The 18163-nt window shown below is 40.0% G+C and overlaps 1 protein-coding gene across 2 annotated transcripts in view; it reads left to right on the top strand.

The window, feature by feature from the left end:
* The window catches only part of phip (PHIP subunit of CUL4-Ring ligase complex), a 51152-nt gene that overhangs the window by 8010 nt on the left and 24979 nt on the right, over window positions 1-18163 (top strand). For both annotated transcript variants that reach the window (XM_079643723.1, XM_079643722.1), the window contains exons 8-21: window positions 2244-2465; window positions 6376-6476; window positions 6672-6742; window positions 7086-7186; window positions 7804-7844; window positions 8727-8825; window positions 9659-9815; window positions 10463-10597; window positions 12658-12786; window positions 14162-14387; window positions 14949-15071; window positions 15950-16133; window positions 16223-16325; window positions 16437-16571. In XM_079643723.1, coding sequence (XP_079499849.1) covers window positions 2244-2465; window positions 6376-6476; window positions 6672-6742; window positions 7086-7186; window positions 7804-7844; window positions 8727-8825; window positions 9659-9815; window positions 10463-10597; window positions 12658-12786; window positions 14162-14387; window positions 14949-15071; window positions 15950-16133; window positions 16223-16325; window positions 16437-16571 — 1827 coding nt within the window. The remainder of the gene's footprint in view (window positions 1-2243; window positions 2466-6375; window positions 6477-6671; window positions 6743-7085; window positions 7187-7803; window positions 7845-8726; window positions 8826-9658; window positions 9816-10462; window positions 10598-12657; window positions 12787-14161; window positions 14388-14948; window positions 15072-15949; window positions 16134-16222; window positions 16326-16436; window positions 16572-18163) is intronic.

Here is an 18163-nt window from a genome sequence, read left to right as displayed (position 1 = left end):
AAAGGTTTAGCTAACCATCGATTGGCCACATTGATTTGTGTAATATCGTTTTAGAAATGGCTGGAAGCTCATTATCACAGACATTGGGAAGGACAAATTGGAGCAGCTAATATGCATTGTTCATACTAGCGTAACTTCATATCTACAGCAACAAGGAAAGTCTTTTTCTGACGCTGCTGCATTCAGGCCTGGGCAGATCTGGTTTTTTGTCCGTCTTGGCATAATTTGTCCTTGAGATGTTTTCTAACTCGCTAAGGGAGTGTTCCGTGTTTTGATCACATAAAATAACAGCTTCAGTCTGACTCTGCTGATTATGATTTATTCAAAGAAGGGGGTTGGAGTTTTCTCCAAAAGATCCATTCCGCTGCTGTTATTGTAGAAACAAAAGCTCTGAAGATATAAAAGGATGTGTTGGCATGTTCTCTAACTCACTCAATGTGATCACACCCTTCTGTCTGAAATGCATATTTGATCATTCAGTTAAGAAAATGTGCCATCACACTTTTAAAATGTTCTATTTATAACACTTTCCGTACATGTTTCTTATTTATTTCCGGCCACTAATCTCTGGCTCTGGCTCCATGTTGAATCACAATCTCTTTAACCCCTTACAATCTGGATTACAGCCAGAAGTTAGAGTCCCTATAGGCTGTATCAATGTCTTCATTAAGGGTCATGCTTTTTCAATCCAGACTAAAGGCTGTGCTAGAAGCTGCCTCTATGCTACCAGATGTATTATACACTTAACTTTATGGATGATGGATTATTTATAATTATTGCCTTTTTTTCGAAGAAATTGTACCTCTCTTAGCTTGCTTCCACTTAATTTAATACTGACAATAAATATATTGCTGAGAGGACTTTGCTGGTGCACTTCTACTTACTGCTAGAACACACAGTGTATAATATTAAAGAGGCCCTATTGTACATTTCTGGGTCTTAATTCCCTATAGTGTTTCAGATATGTGTTTGTGCATCTGAATGGTTTGCAAAGGCTATGATCCTTAAGTTCCCTCCAGAGGGAGTTACCCCCGACCCAGAAATGCCGCGATTGTACTTGGAGTTGACCAATCACAACAGAGCCGGCCAGCTAACCAATCGGAGCAGACTAGGCTCTGGTTTCAGACAGAGGGTGAAAAGAGGTGCTGCAGGACAGGCAGTATGAGGAAAATTAAGAGATTTTGAACATTAAAGCATATACACATGTTAATGTAGAGGCACAAAACACAAACGATAAGCTGAAAAAGATCAAAAATATGGCCCCTTTAAAATACAAGTTGAGCTATCTGAATCAATGTGTTTTCTTTGACCTGTTACTTGTCTGTAAATAGCAAGTTGGATGTCATTAATTATGCCTACCGGCACACTGTGACCATATTATTGTGAATACCCAAATGCAAAGGAGAGTGTGAGGAAACATTTGCATGATTGCAGAGACCTGATTTCATAAATAAAGCAAATTTACATGATGTGTTCAATAATGAACACGGTGTAGTTTAAAAAATAAAATAACAAAAAGGATTTTGGAACTTATTGTACTTGCACTGTAATTGTGTTCTGTAATTGTTCTTACATTACTTAAGGTAATGTATTTATTATTTTCCATTAATTAAGTCCTAACAAAAGTAAAAATATGAAGTTAATTTGCAAAAACAGAAACAACATTTCTACAACTACTTTTATTGATATTTCCTTGATTTCACATTATTATAAGATTGGTTTGGGAAAATGTAAAAATTGGCCCCAACCAGGGTTACATTTACATTTCCTGGATTGCATTAAGAACAGCTACATAATTAAGGGAAATAAATAAATGAAAATCAACAACGACAAATATCCTTTATAGATAACTAAACTATATCCCAAGACACCACAGTAACATGCTCATTTGGCAATGTCTACCATATCTTAGATACTCAAATTAGAAGTGGATGGAAATACACTGACAGAAGTTGAGCTGCTGACAATCATGTGCCTATAACTGTTCGTTGTCACATGTTAACTCACGGAAGATCAATCACCTCTCTTTTCTGAAGCCCCTCATTCCCTCTTCTGTTTGCATTCCACATGTGTCAGTCTGCTGACAGTCTGAAGCCTGCAGTGTGCCCAGATTTATTTTAAGTATTTTGAAACTTGACATGTTTAATTAGTCTTACTAGAAGTGAATCCGAGGCAGACACGCCACTTCTCAAACTAAAATGCTAGTCCTCGCTGGAGTCTGATTGCCTTCTTCTCTTCCTCAGGGCTCAGATGACTGCCTGGTGAAGATCTGGGGAACAGATGACGGGCGTCTGCTGGCCACGTTGCGCGGACACGCCGCTGAGATCTCAGACATGGCCGTGAGCTACGAGAACACCATGATCGCTGCCGGGTCATGTGACAAGACCATCAGGGTGTGGTGCTTACAGACCTGCGCCCCTCTAGCCGTTCTGGAGGGACATGCAGCCTCCATCACCTCTCTGCAGGTACGAGGACACTCAGCACTTCATGTTTGTGCGTGTGTTTATTTAGCTGGAAAGAGAATTTAAAAGCCACTTATAATATTTTTGTATTCCTGCCACCATTTATGTCTGTCTTTAACAAACTGCTCAGTTTAGACTAAAGTAGTGCCCTAGCTGTTGTTATTTTAGGAATTATGGCTGCAGCGAGAAAAGCCACTAAAACAATATTTAGATCATGACAAACTGAAATTCTGCTGCAGTTAGTTTGAAATGTAAAACTCACTCTTTTAGTCAGTTACCAGGAGACAGCGTTTGGTACTTACCCCACACGAAGCGTGGTCCTCCTCAGTGTCTCCTTCACTGTCCTCTATTTACACTTCTTGCATGCTAGATGATGAAGATGATGAGGATGCACCTCCCTGTCTCTTTTTAAGCCTCCGATTTGCTTTCTCCAAAACTTGTTGCCAAAACTGTGAAGTCCTTGCATTTCCTGAGGCCAAGTTGAAGGATCAAATACTAAGAAATGATCACGACTTGGAGTCATATCTGATTTTAGATGTGGGAAGTTACTAAGTACAATTATTCAAGTACTGTACTTAAGTACAATTTTGAGATATTTGTACTTTACTTGACTTTGATGCTACTTTGTTCTTCTACTCCACTATAGTTCAGAGGTAAATTGTGTACTTTTACTCTATTACATCCCTTTAGTTACTTTACAGATGTGGATGAATGATGTGAAATATAATCAAGTCTTAAATCAGACTTGAGTTCCACCTGGAGTAAATTCACAAGCTACCCTGCAGAATACAAAGTCATTCAAACTAGCTGCACCAACAAAAAGGTTCAAACTATAACGGAGACAAGTACAGGTGTGATAGAACTATTTAAAAAAAGCATACGATTCAAAAACAGATAGCAAAGTTATTTCATGTATAAAGGGCTGTTGAATCTTAAAATACACTCAACCATATATGTGAAATCCAAGTGGGAGAAGGAAGGAGGGGTTATCATATCTGAGGAGGAATGGACAACAATATGGAAATATCAGTGGGAATGTACCAGTTCACATGGAGGGAGTTTGGTTGGAAAAGCCTGATAAGATCTGTTGTGACTCTCAGAAGTCTCACTATGGTGCTAACTCCCCAGACTGCTGGAGAACATGTGGAAATTCAAATGCAAATCATTATCACGTTTTCTGGGCCTGCCCTGTTATTGAGGTCTTTTGGAGAGACATACATAAAGCCTTTCAAATGTCATGTGCCCATGGAGAGTAAGACTTTGTTCTTTGGACTCATACCTCAAGAATGGACAAAAAAAACCAAATCTTTATTAAATCTGTTGCTGGTGGCGAGTAAAAAAGCTCTTACAAAGAAGTGGTTATCACCAGATAGCCCAACTTTAAACGCATGGATGGATATTACAATGGACTTTTACAAAATGGAGAGGATAACATCATCTGTCAATCACGAATTGGAACTATTTGTGTCACGATGGAGAAAGTGGACTGATTTCATAAAACCTCATAGGCCAGATTTTATTTTTACAAACGTATGATTTTACTGTGAATTCCTGATCGCTCCCTAATGTTCGTATTCTTTGTACTTTTTACTGTCTTTATTTTATCTTTGTGCAAAAAAAAGAAAAAGGCATTTCGGATAGACAAACTTAAAATGTACAATTACTATGTCTAGAAAAAACAATGTGTAATTGTTTGCTGCCAAATATCAAAAAAGAACTAGCTGCACCTTTACCAGCTTTGAGAACACTTGAATGATCAATCATTACAAAACATATCATATATATTATTCAGAAATGAACCAATCTGCACAATGACTACTTTACTTTTGGTACTTTAACTATATTTTGATAATACTTTTCTAATTTTACTTGAGTAACATTTTGAGTGGAGGACTTTTATTGTAACAGAGTAACACTCTGGTACTTCTACTTTTACTCAAGTACAAGATCTGAGTACTTCTTCCTCCTCTGTCTGATTTCAAACTCTTCAATTAACAGCCTGAGTAAGTCTGCAGTGTGTTTTACTCCACTTTGTTATAAATAAAACTGCAGCAGCTTGACCACAGAGCGTGAACGTTGTGATCAGCTGATTTTGCGCAGTTCTCCAGCGTGTGCGCGGGGCACAGAATGTGCACAGGGGAGTCTCCCACCCCACCAGTTGGCGGAGTTTTGGCACAATTCTGTTGTACACACTGACGTTAACCCTGTCTGTGCACACGATGAACAACTCTGTCGTCTAGTGATCTAAGCCTCTTTCTCCTGTGAAGCTTCACAGGTCCGTCGGTTATGTCCTGCGCGGCTCGGCCAGCACCCAGTTCAATCAGTCATAGAAAGTCCGAAGATCTTTTGCAGGGAGCGAAGCGGCAACGTAGCTGCTTAATGTCTTTGTTGTTTTTGTCATGTCTAATAATTTACTCCATTGAGTGTTGACAAGAAACACGTGTAGATGAAATATGTGTTTTGTCTTGAGGTACGCAAAGGCGCGTAGTGACACAAGTGACATTACGCAATTCAGATTTGTTCCGCGCATGCGTACCTGCGTACCAGTTATGTGCACCCCTGCCTATTATGATTGTTAAGGTTATCCCTTTTCTGTAGTGTGTTATATAGGTTTTTGTGCATGTAACTGGTTTGCAAAGGCTATAATCCCTGTGTACTCACACTCTCCCCCCCTGACTGAAATGCCTCCATTGAACTCCTTTGTTTACTTCAGTAACATAATGACATCATTGTGTAACACTCAAGCTTCTATTGGCTAGCGCTCCAACACATTGTATGTGACAGACTAAGTGGCGGGACATCTCTAAGCGGTTGACCAATCACAACAGAGCCAGCCAGATAACCAATCAGAGCAGACTGGGCTCTGGTTTCAGGCAGAGGGTGGAAAGAGGTGCTGCAGCACAGGGAGTATGAGAACAATAAAGAGCTCTTTGAACATTAAAACATGCAAACATGTCAGAGTAGAGGCAAAACATTCAAATACAGTATGAACCTGATAATGAGTCTTATATAAAGAGAAGTCTCTAACGTTTGGGCAAAAGATGGCATGACAGACTATTATCCACATTTACAAACAGGAATGTGCATAATGGCTCCAATTGTTTATGGATGATGCAGGTGTTATTTAATGTTGTTTGTTTTCACTTTCCCTGCTCTGTCCTTGGCATAGAGCCTTGTGTTCTTTGTTCCTGCTGAAAACATGAATCATAAAAATAATACATAAATATTTGCTTCATTTGTTTCTAAGATTACTATTAATTTAATATTTGCTACTGAGCTTTTAGTTTTGCTTTGATATTCTATGTATCTGTTAGGGCTGTCCAATTATTCGTATTTTGATCGCAATTACGATTTTGACCTCCCACAATTACAAAAAAAAACATAATCGAAAAAACAGATTATTTTGCTTTGCTAGGTTGTGACAGTGCACTGGAACATATTTTATCTAATTTATATATGTTTAGTAGCTTGTGGAAGTGCGCTCCAAAATATTTGTTGATCTTGTTTATTGGTATTTATTATTTTTTATATTATTTATTTAAATGTAAATATAAATGTATCATTTATTTATTTGTATTGGTTTTTCAGTTGAATTATACATTCAGGGTAATCAACAGTTAAAAAGAGACTGTTCAAATTATTATTTGTATTTGTTTTAAAGTTCAATATATGGATGTTTTCAAAGTCAATGAGTAATCGTATTTAATAATCGTGATATCAATTATTGACCAAAAATAATCGTGATTAGGATTTTTGCCATAATCGAGCAGCCCTAGTATCCGTGCAGCTATGTGTTTTAAGGTTGTATGCTAATGTGGGTTAATTATCCTTTCTTTTTTTGGCTGCAGTGTTAGCATCTCATGCTGACTGCCCATTACACTCAGTTGTAACCCCTAATTGCTTGTCTTTGCAGTTTTCCCCTCTCTGCTGCGGCTCAAAGCGCTACCTCTCCTCCACTGGAGCTGACGGCACCATCTGCTTCTGGCAGTGGGATGCACGCACGCTGAAGTTTTGGTGAGAAACACAAATGGTGGTGGTTTTGTCATCCCGAAAATTAAATATAGTTATGTACAAGACAACATAAGAAGGAAGCGAACATCTGCTGACATACCCTCCTGTAAAACATGTTCTACTAAAAACATACAAACTCTTTTCATTTCATTCCATTTCCGTCCGTTTTATTTTGTATCTGCTTGTGTGTGTGTGCAGTCAGAGGCCCAGTAAATTCACGGAGCGTTCCAGGCCTGGCGTCCAGATGATCTGCTCCTCATTCAGTGCAGGTGGGCGGAAACCACTTTTGATTTTCATGCATGCTTTGAGACCACCTAAAGGCAAACAGCAGCTGAAGAAATGTGCAGAATAACTGAAGAGCAACACAGCCACACACAAACGGGCCTTCTGCTTTTCCATAAATGTGGAATGACTCTGCTTATTGAGGTTAAATTGACCATGAATGATGAATGACTTCAACGTTTCTTTTTGCACAAAGTTTGCCCTCATTAATACAAGAAGAAGCGTTTGTTTCACCATAGCTTGATCTTTGAAGTGTATATTATAATTTTTTTAATGGAAGTATCGGGTATCGAGTGTTGTTAATTCTGACCCGTTATGTTTTTTGTGCAGGTGGTATGTTCCTGGCCACAGGAAGCACGGATCACATCATCAGAGTGTACTACTTTGGCTTAGGCCAACCAGAGAAGATCTCTGAACTTGAGTCCCATACTGTAAGTCAACATAATGCTTTTTATTGATTTAAATTGTGTTTTATTAACTATACAGTATGTCACAGTACAGTACAGTGCTTAGATATTGACAATTAACATGGTTATAGTCCAACTTGGGAATAGTAGTTATAATATAAATAACTCAAGGCCCACTTACTTGCTTTTATCCCAGCTGTATTTCATGGAATTCTTCAGCAGATGGAGTTTCCTCGGTTGTCTTTGAGAGTTTGTTTCATCATTCTCCATGACAACTAAGCAAACTCCATCAACTGAAGAAGATGGTAAGATGCAGTTGAAAGCTCTGGAGAGAGCTAGTAAGATGACTTTGAGTTAAAGAAAATCTTTGAATGAAAGAAATGATCCATTAGGTTATACTATACATAGGGATGGAAAGGACCACCAAACGTATTGCAAAGGCATAGGAATATTTAGTTATATTCTCTATTTAAAAACGTTATTTTATTAAAATCAATCTTAGCACCAATAGTTTTACTTTAGTATTGATGTCTATGATATAGCTAGTAATACACAAATAAGTTGTCATGATTTGCAAACCTAGCAGAGGTAATGCTTGTTGCTTATTGCGTTGTTTTGACTCCTATATTTTCCTTACCCAGGACAAAGTCGACAGCATCCAGTTCTCACATTGCAGTGACAGGTAGGTTCAAACTGCGTGTGTGTATTAGCCACATAATAAGTGAAGTCAATTTTTGTGTGAGCTCCGCTGTTTGTGGATATGGAACCTGGGGGTGTTGTTATGTGAATGATGCCGTCAGCAGAAACACCACCTTTACTTACTCTCTGATACACACTTTATTACACTTCCCCCCCCCCCCCCACACACACACACACACACACACACACACACACACACACACACACACACACACACACACACACACACACACACACACACACACACACACACACACACACACACACACACACACACACACACACACACACACACACACACACACTGCAACCTGAAAACAGAGTAACATACCAGACGTTGTAGCACTGAAACAGGCTGTCAGGATACTGAGGCTGGAAGGGCTCCTGGCTCTCAATGGTCCCAAACCACCAGGCATCGTCAATGACCAACCTAAATCTGTCCCCTACACACACACAGAACACACACACACACACACACACACACACACACACACACACACACACACACACACACACACACACACACACACACACACACACACACACACACACACACACACACACACACACACACACACACACACACACACATACACTTGCACATATCATGCGTGTTAAATTGCCTGTGCCTGTGTGGAGTTGGCAGAAAAACAAGCTCAGCTAATTCCCCTGGGTTGCTGTAATCTCAGCAGCGAAGGAGTGTCTAAGCAGAGAAGGAGGGGTGGAGGAGATGTAGAAGAAAGGGGGGGGGAACAATTAGTACATGCAGATAGATAAAAGTGCTTATTGTGTTGCAAAGCGCTTCTATAGAAGTGTTTTATTGACAGTTCATGAATCTGTGTTTACTAATGTGTGTGTGTGTTAGGTTTGTGAGTGGCAGCAGGGACGGTACAGCGCGGATCTGGCAGCTGCATCCTCAGGGGTGGAGGAGCATTCTGCTGGACATGCAGACCAAATTACCCGGGTATGATTGTGTGTGCTCGGCTGTCAAAGTCTGGCTTTTTTTCTTCTTCTTTTTTACCAGCACTGCTGTACTCACAGCTCAGAGTCGTGGGTTGGGATGTCACTCTAAATTTGACAAAAATCAATCATGCTGTATACTCAAGTCCCAGACATACTCCCATTGTAGACTATGCACCATTATGAAGTTAAAACATTTATTTATTGTCCTTTTTACCAGCTGCAAAATGCTTTTCTTGCAATCTATATGGTATAAATAATGAAGTTGAAAAAAGAACACTTTCACACCTGTTGCATTAATGTGTCAAAGTGATTGATTACTGCTCCCAGGCAGAATATTGATTTATAGCACGCATAAGTGAATTATCGGAGGTGACACTGATGAGCTATTTAAGTACTTAGAGTCTGAATTAACACAACAAACAGCAATAATTGCAGATTCAGAGATAACCTGGTTAACTTAAAAAAAAAAATATGTAATTGTTTATAATAATGGCATTGAGGCTTGGATATCATGAAAAGAAAAACACACTGGGGGAGAGTTGAATTGACTTAAATATTTAGGTTACAAATAAATGTTATAATGTTCTTGATGCGCTATTCAAACAGAAACAGCACATGTTGTGAACAAGGAGCATAAACATTAATTTAGTAAAATGGACTGAAGATAAAATATGACTTTATTAGCAGGAATGGACTGTTGAGGAATTGTTTGTTGACTTTTATAACATTTCAACCATTTCAAAATATGTTGCACCTTTTATGTATTTATTTTTGTTATAAAGTAAAACACTTTTGTCTCAAACATGACATCCGTGTATCACATCCTCTCTTCAGGAAGTACAACCCTCCTCCGCTGGAAGACAAAGTGACAAAGCTGAAGGTTACCATGGTAGCATGGGATCGCCATGACGGCACCGTGATCACAGCAGCTAACAACCTGACACTGAAGGTGTGGAACTCCACCACCGGGACCCTCGTGCACGTACTCATGGTATGTCCTGATTCAACACATGCACATGCCAACACAGAGCATGTGACATATAGAACAATGCAATACAAAGTAATACAGCATTTACATTTTTGTGTGTATTTGTTCCTCTCATTTTGCTTTCACCTTATTCAGAACATAAGCAATAGAAATAGATGGGAAATAAGAGTTCCTTACCAACCAATAATTACATTAACATTGAAAATAAGGCCTTATTTAAAAGCGTTAAAGATGATTTCAACATGAATTAGGAAAATATTGTCTCGTAAATCTTTGTTCATAGATTTTCTTGAACTGAACAAATATATATTATATCACCCTCGGCCTTTAAATCTTTTTATAGAGAATTCTAAAATCTATAAGTTTGAATAGAAATGACAAATGTAATTGTAATGGTTCTTTGTCAGGGTAACTTATACTTTACTTTTTCTTACTTCAGACACATCATCTATCGCAATGTGTTTAAAACCAGACATAAAAAAAGAAATGGGGTCACTACTGAAAACAGAATATGAATAGCAAAAACAGTAATGTGCTTTAAGAGACATAAAGGATGCCTGATTTATAAATAGGTAAAAATAACCACAAGATTTGAGAAAAAAACACTGAGGCTATTTGTGACTCTTAATCAAGATGTTTTTTAATGACAGGGTCATGAGGATGAGGTGTTTGTCCTGGAGCCACACCCCTTTGATCCCAGGATCCTGTTCTCAGCGGGGCATGATGGGAACTGCATTGTGTGGGACCTGGCCAGAGGAGTGAAGATCCGCTCTTACTTCAACATGGTGAGACCCTCGGCCACCCTGTGTGTCTCATTGCCTCTCACTCTCTGCGTTATCTCTGACTGAATTCACACTAAAGTCACTACATCCTGATTTGGTCCTCCTCACATGTGAAGCAGAGGTTTTCTAATGCAGTCAGCAAAAACATAAACGGATAAGCTTTCAAAATAAGTCTTTACCTCCTTTTCCCACAACACATTTGTTTTCCTTTCCTTTCTCAGTGTCAGTCTTTCTCTCATTATTTCCCTCTCACTGTTTGCCCCCTCCATCATTGCTTTCACTTTCTCTTCTTTTAGCTTTCGTACCTCTCTCACTTCCACGCTGGCATTTCCTCTTCCATTGAATACACTGTGTGTGGCATGAGTGCAGGGTAGAGCTACATCTTGACACCACACTAAAGCACAGTGTACATATCCACCTAGGGGTTTAATCATTGCAGACACTGCTGTATTTCCTGTGTATCTATGGTTACCAAGTGAGGTATTAATCACAGTCTGGGAACAAGTGACTCACTCTTTGTGCTGTTTAGTCGGCCAAATCTTGGTGTTGATCATAGTGGATTGTGTTGTTTGATGACACAAAGTGTGATGGGAAATGGCACACATTTAAATCTGAAACTAATAATGAAACGTTTGCTATATAGCGGCCCCTGTTGAGGACATAAGGGACTATTATAGGATTAGGGTGAAAGCTAAATATCAGTACATGTAGTGTTAATGTACAGTATTGTATGAGCAGCACAGGTAGAAAAGAATCATAAGAATCCGACTCTAACATTAGCCACCATGAGATACAGCACAAAGTCCGTTGAGTTTATTTGATTGACTTTAATTAGTTTCCATTTACATGAGGAAGAATGTGCTCTTTTTCTCTTAAAAGTAACAAAGTCTTCTTGCAACTCAAATATCTAATTTCCCTACTGTTGAAGTGTTTGCTCAGCACATCTTTCCAGAAATGTTCAAAATGGGTAATACTCTTTCTTATCCAGTGGCGGGAGAAGTACTCAGTTATTGTACCTAAGTTAAAGAAGAATTATTCTTATAATGATTGATCATGAAAGTGTTCTCAAAGCTGCTAAAGGTGCAGCTAGTTTGAATGACTTTGTATACTGCAGGGTAGCTTGTGGATTTACTCCAGGTGGAACTAAAGTCTGATTTAAGATTTGATTATATTTCATCATTAATCCACATCTGTAAAGTAACTAAAGGTATTAAATACATGTAGTGGAGTAAAAGTACGCCATGTACCTCTGCATTGTAGTGAAGTAGAAGTACAAAGTAGCATAACATGGACATACTCAAGTAAACTACAAGTACCTCGAAATTGTACAGTTCTAGAGTAAATGTACTATGTTACTTCCCACCTCTGTTCTTGTCGTACTATATTTTGTCTTTGGACGCTAAAGGAAAAGAAAGTGGTCCCATGTGCCCAAAGAGTAAATAAAGTATGCAAGGAGAATTCATCCATTTAAAAAAATATGGACTTTAGCCATTAATGAAAGTATTTTTAATTTGATTTTAACATTTAAAACCTACACAGTTCACACAACACTCAATATGATATTTGGGCGAAAACTGGTAAATGGAGCCGAGCATTGAAGCCAGTTCAAGCCGAGTTGCCTGTTACTTTTACATGGGACGTAATCTTCTCACTGCATCATGTAACGAACATGACGATGTGTTGAAACCAACTCTCACTGCTCATTCTGACTTAGCCAAGTCTGCAGCAAAACTATTTCAAGTTGTTTCAGATCAGTACTTCCTTTTTTGATTGAAAAGGGGAAAAAGATGCTCATTCTTTCAAAAAGATCTCTTTCTGTGATTGAATGAAGCTTTTATAAGAGTGAAGAAGTACCTACGGCACAAACTAAAGGCTCCAGTTTTCTTTTATGTTGAGGAAGTTTCAGTTTCTGCAGGTTTTGCTTTGACATTACTGACATGTTGAGTCAAATGTGTCCAGCTTTTACCATTGTTAAGGTTGCTTGGAATTCCCCTTGCAAATCCTACTATGATTTACCGTGTGCCTCCATTTCCCTATCTCTCCCCCCCCCCCTCTGTGTGTAGATCGAGGGCCAAGGGCACGGAGCGCTGTTTGACTGCAAATGTAGTCCAGATGGGCAACATTTCGCAGCCACAGACTCCCACGGACACCTGCTCATCTTTGGCTTCGGCTCCAGTAGCAGATATGACAAGGTAATGCAGCAGGCTTTTCGCTTTGTCTTTTCCCTTCAACCTGTCTCCTAAACTTCAAAAGGTGAACAGAAAAACAATACGCAGATACAAAACATTCAAAATAAAAACTAATTGAGAAAGAAATAAAAAAATACAGGCAATAGTTTTTCTCATGGTTTTCTCAAGACAAAGAAAATAAATATATATACATAAAAGAAAACACTGTTATACCCATTGTGTTGAATCTAGGCATCACTGTTAAAGCCCAAGGGGGGGATGCCTCGGGGGATATCAAATCAAATGGTAATAATGAATGTATATCATGTACTGATGCTAGATGCAAAATGTGATTGAAAAAGCAATATGGACTAGTGTTTTATTCCAATTAAAGGAGGCAGAATATTTGATAAAGGCTAAATATGAGTACAAATATGTTGTTGGGTAAGGACTTTCTTAAAAGAAGTCACAACATAATCATTGAAATTATTTTTTTAATTGATAATACCGTCATTTTCGGACTATAAGCCGCGTCTTTTTTCCCATTTTTCGACGCTGCGGCTTATATAACGGTGCGGCTAATCTATGGATTTTACAGGTTACAGTCCACCACCTTTAACTCTATGGGCTCTATGGCCGGCCCCTCACCTTTAAGCGGCGGGCTCCAGCAGGAAAAGCTGGAGGCCGGAAAAGAGTGAGACAGGTAGCGCGCAAAAGTAAAAGTGGAACCGAGAGTGGTACGAGAGACAGAACGAGAGCAAGACAGACAGACATTAGGAGAGCGAGACAGTTTGTCCCCGTACCACTGGTTGAAAACCACTGCTGTAGATCACTGCCGGTACGTGCACCGTTTAAGTTTGAAAGTTGAAAAGTTTGTGTGTCTGAAACGCTATGTGATACAGTTTACACAGCACAGTACATGTTCTGTAGCTACTATTGCACTAAATGGTAACACTTGAATACGTTATGCAAATATGCAACTTGTTTGTTGAAATGTTAATAAATGGGAGCTTCCTCAAACAGCCATCTCTTTCCCGACAATCCCCTCTGTGCACGAACCCTTACATATGGTAATTAAACATTAAAACACCTGCGGCTTATAGTCCAGTGCGGCTTATATATGTACACATCATTCAATTTAGCTGCTGCGGCTTATATTCAGGTGCGCCTTATAGTCCGAAAATTACGGTAATCACAAATCAGAAAGTGAGGAAAACTCACCAGGTTTAAAATAAATTAAATTACACTAGAAAAGCTTCAAATGTAAATCTATTTAATATGTATACACATACATGCATCTGTAATTTACTAACATAATTGTAAATGAAATAATGAATACTTCTCTCCTCATTAGAATCCTATTGAGTGAATGCTCCATGTTTATTCTCCCGTCCTTCAGATTGCCGACCAGATGTTCTTCCACACCGACTACCGGCCGCTGATCAGAGACGCCAACAATTACGTGCTGGACGAGCAGACCCAGCAGGCGCCCCACCTCATGCCCCCTCCTTTCCTGGTGGATGTGGACGGAAACCCCCACCCCCCCAGATACCAGCGGCTGGTGCCCGGCAGGGAGGGCTGCAGGAGCGAGCAGCTCATCCCGCAGATGGGGGTCACTTCCTCAGGTACAGAGGCGTAAAGAAGAACTCAGACCCTCGGGAGTATCTCCTCTCAACGTGATCTGAGGGCAAGCACTCAGTTGTACTTCTACGCTTTCCCTCAGATCACATCTTTACCTGGGGGCCTTCTGTCAGCTGATCAAAGGCTCTTTTGTCTAGCAGATCACACCGCTCTTATAGCCTGACAAGAGTTTTGATCTCTTCTGTAATGTGCTTAATGAGACGCTTTAACTGAAACTACACCGAATTGGCAATTAAAACCTGAATAATAAGGCAGTTTAAAGTCTTGGCAGGGAGGCAAACAGGAGCAATTGTTTATGAAATGCATTAATAGCACACCGTGGAGGCAGGTGAAGATGCAAGAGGGGAAAGATGATTTTATTTTGAGACAAAATGACTCTCCATGTTTCCCAGTTACAGAATACTGCCCTGCTGTCGGGAATTAAAAAGCCTCGACTACAAATAAAAAATGAATGCAATGGGGAAATGTGTACATCCAGTTGTTATGAGACATTTGCGGTTGATGGTCTCATCTATCTTTCTGGTTCTCTTCTCTCTTAACTCCAGGCCTGAACCAAGTGGTGAGTGAGCAGGCGGCGGAAGGGCCCAGTCCTCTGGACTCCATGATTCAGAGGCTCCAGCAGGAGCAGGACCAGAGACTGGGAGGCAATGACTCCAGGTCCAACAGAGGTAAGACTGCGTCATGACAGGAAGCTCATTCTGCTGGAGTGTGGACAGCGTCTCAAAAGCAGCCTTTGTTTCCACCTGTATGGGTAGAGCAGCAAGGACATTATCCAAATGACTTCTAAACAATGGGGCCTTGTGTGTTGCTAACTTCATCTTTAAAGCAGGTTTAAACAAGCTGAGTGATATTTGCAAACACCATTAGAATCCAGTTATAGATATATCTTTTTTAAAGTTATATTCAAAGATGCAGTCAGCATTACCAACTATAATTGTACCTCCCCCAACATGTAACTACAGGAGAGAAAGTGGTAGAAAATTATAAATAAAAATATAAATAAAATAAAAAGCTATAAAATATATATAATAAATAAACCATAAAACTCACACCAAATTGTATAATGTACTGTGTGAAAAGTACAACTAGCAAAACAATTAGAATAATAGTTAATTGATCAAATTAACACAATTTTTTTTAAATTTGGAGTTTGATTTGTTCAAATGGAATTTGCAACAATCATTATTTGCAAAAGTGCCAAAAAATGTAATTCATTGATTTGTCTATCAACACTATTCGGAAACTATCTCTTTCAATTATTAATGGTTAAAGTGTCCAGTAAACAAATCAAATATCTGCTGGTTCCAGGTTCCCAGGGCTTTCTTTGTCATAGGTGAAAGAGACAGAATGTATTTTGCAATGGAAATACTTCACATTATTCTGACACTTAAGCGATAAACCAATTGGTCTAGTGATGCTCACACTAATTGGCATATTAATCGTTTATAAACAATCTTGAGTTCCAGACAATGTAATCCTTATATGCTGCTGACATATTGAAAGCTCTGTTTTATGTTCTCTGTCTTTCTCTCCTCTCTCCCTTCAGGATCCGTGGGTTCTCCCACAGAGGTGCACTCCCCGCCCAACGTGGGTCTGCGGCGCAGCGGGCAGATCGAGGGCGTGCGCCAGATGCACAGCAACGCCCCGCGCAGCCAGATGGCCACAGAGGGAGACCTGGTGGCCTGGAGCCGCAGGGTGCTGGTGCCCGAGCTGGAGAACGCCTCCGTCAGGTAACACACGCTCACAGAGAGGAAGAGCTTCCGGAGGTGATCATATTAAAGCAAGCCATGACGTGTGTGTGTGTCTGTTTCTTGTGTAGGAGACAGATTACCTGGCGTGAGGCTAAAGGAGAGGAGGAGATCAATATCTATCAGTCAGAAAGGAGGAGACGCACCATCCACTCCCTCCCTAAGGAGAGCAGGGTGAGTGAACTTACACACATTACTTTTCTACAGGAACACAATATTGATATCACTTTTTTTCAGTCATGACTCTTTAATTTATTTAGAGATTCTTGTTGAATTGTTCTTCAGGTTCATCCGACACCAGAGTCAGTGGATGAGGGAAGGAAGAGTCAGGGTAACCACGGATACCACACGCGCGCCGCTATGGAGGAGACGAGCCGACAGAGCGCAGAGGCTGCTGACGACGATGACAGCGCCTCAGAGGTAGAAACAAATGGTTACTGTTTTCTTTTGAATTCAGTTTCATATTGAATGGAGCTCTATTAAGCCCCTTTCAAAAACACAGGTGACTCTGAATAATAGACCTGTGGTATGCAGGTCTATTGCAGGGACTTTTAGACAGGCAGTAAGACCTTTTCTTTATTTTGATTCACTTTGTTGGCTCTTCTGATTTGGTAACTTTAGATGAGAAGATTTCTCCAAAACCCTCTGTTCAGACTTTGCTAGCATGTTAACCTTTATCTGCCCCTAGGGACTTTAGCTCTTAGAACTATTATGGAATGCTAGTACTAGGAATGCACCGAATATTCGGCCACCGAAAATTATCGGCCGAAAATGGTTAAAAAGGCCCTTTCGGCCGAAAAATATCACCGAATGTCAGAGAACAGGGTTACGTTGATCATACTCCGCATATTTGTCCGGGTGTTTTGATTTCAAGTGGTGGAGTAATCCCGAAGTGGTGAAAGTCTTTGCAGTTACACCCCCTCGAGAAATGTCAGCTGAACACGTTTTACAAATCGCAATCCGCGCCTCTTTCTCTGATATTTTTGAAATATCTCCAAGCGGCAGACATGTTGGCTGTGAGCCAGCCGCGAGCATGGTCGCCCGCCGTGCTTGTCGCCGCATTTTGATTACGTCATCACAACAACACGTTAGGTTACCAAACTTATAGGTGCATTTGTTGTTGTTGAAGGCCTGGCTGTTACAGTCTTTATTTACACTATTTTGGTGTAGGCCTGCTGGCCTAGATGTTTATGCAGTTTTAAAGCACCTTGGCTTTGTTCTGAATGCACTTTGTTGTAGTTCTCCTACAGATAAAAGAAAATGCACTTGACTTGGAATTAATGTACTGTGTGCATTCAAAAGTGCTGAATAAAAGTTTTATGGACCCACAATCAGTGATGCAAATTAGTCGCTTTTCGGCGCCTCCCGCTTTTTTAATGCTGCTTTGGGTGACTTGTGTAATTCGTGGAGAACCGAAGAGTTTTCGTTTTGGGGGGGGGGGTGGGGGTCCGTCCGTTAGTCCGTCCGACTGACGGACGGACGGACAACTTTTCACTTCAAAAAAGAAGAAGAAATCTAGATCGCAAAATAATTAAACAAGCGAGTGCCTGTTTTTCCTGGCCAAGGACAGGTTCCTTGAACACAACACGAGCGTAACCTGTCTTCACGTGTTTATGTCTCGTCTGAAAGGAGTGTAGACTAGACTTGAGTGCTTACGGAGAGCACCGGAACGCCGCTCCAGTTCTTCAAATATTGCAGTACCCATAAGGAGCCGTACACATGCCGCAGTGTTTGCGTGGCTGTGTCTTTAGTTGTAAGCACAGTGGCGATCTGTTGTTATTAGCATCTGGTTAGCTAGCTATGCTAACGAATTTAAAGAGCTTTTCTACAACCAGGTGGAAGAGAGCTCTCTCCTGAGAGGCTCAAATAACCTCAGTTCAGTGAGGTTAAGGCACACCTTGATATGATCATTATAATTATTAATGAGACATTAGAGACTAAATGAAAAACAGGTATAAAATACTATATGACAGTAACAAAAAAGTTGTTAAAAATAAAAAGAATAGAGTTTA

The sequence above is a fragment of the Notothenia rossii genome, assembly GCF_949606895.1.
Source record: "Notothenia rossii genome assembly, chromosome: 8".
In the NCBI taxonomy this organism is placed as follows: Eukaryota; Metazoa; Chordata; class Actinopteri; order Perciformes; family Nototheniidae; genus Notothenia; species Notothenia rossii.
The sequence above is the reverse complement of the archived record's forward strand: the minus strand, read 5'-3'. Positions and strand labels throughout refer to the sequence as shown.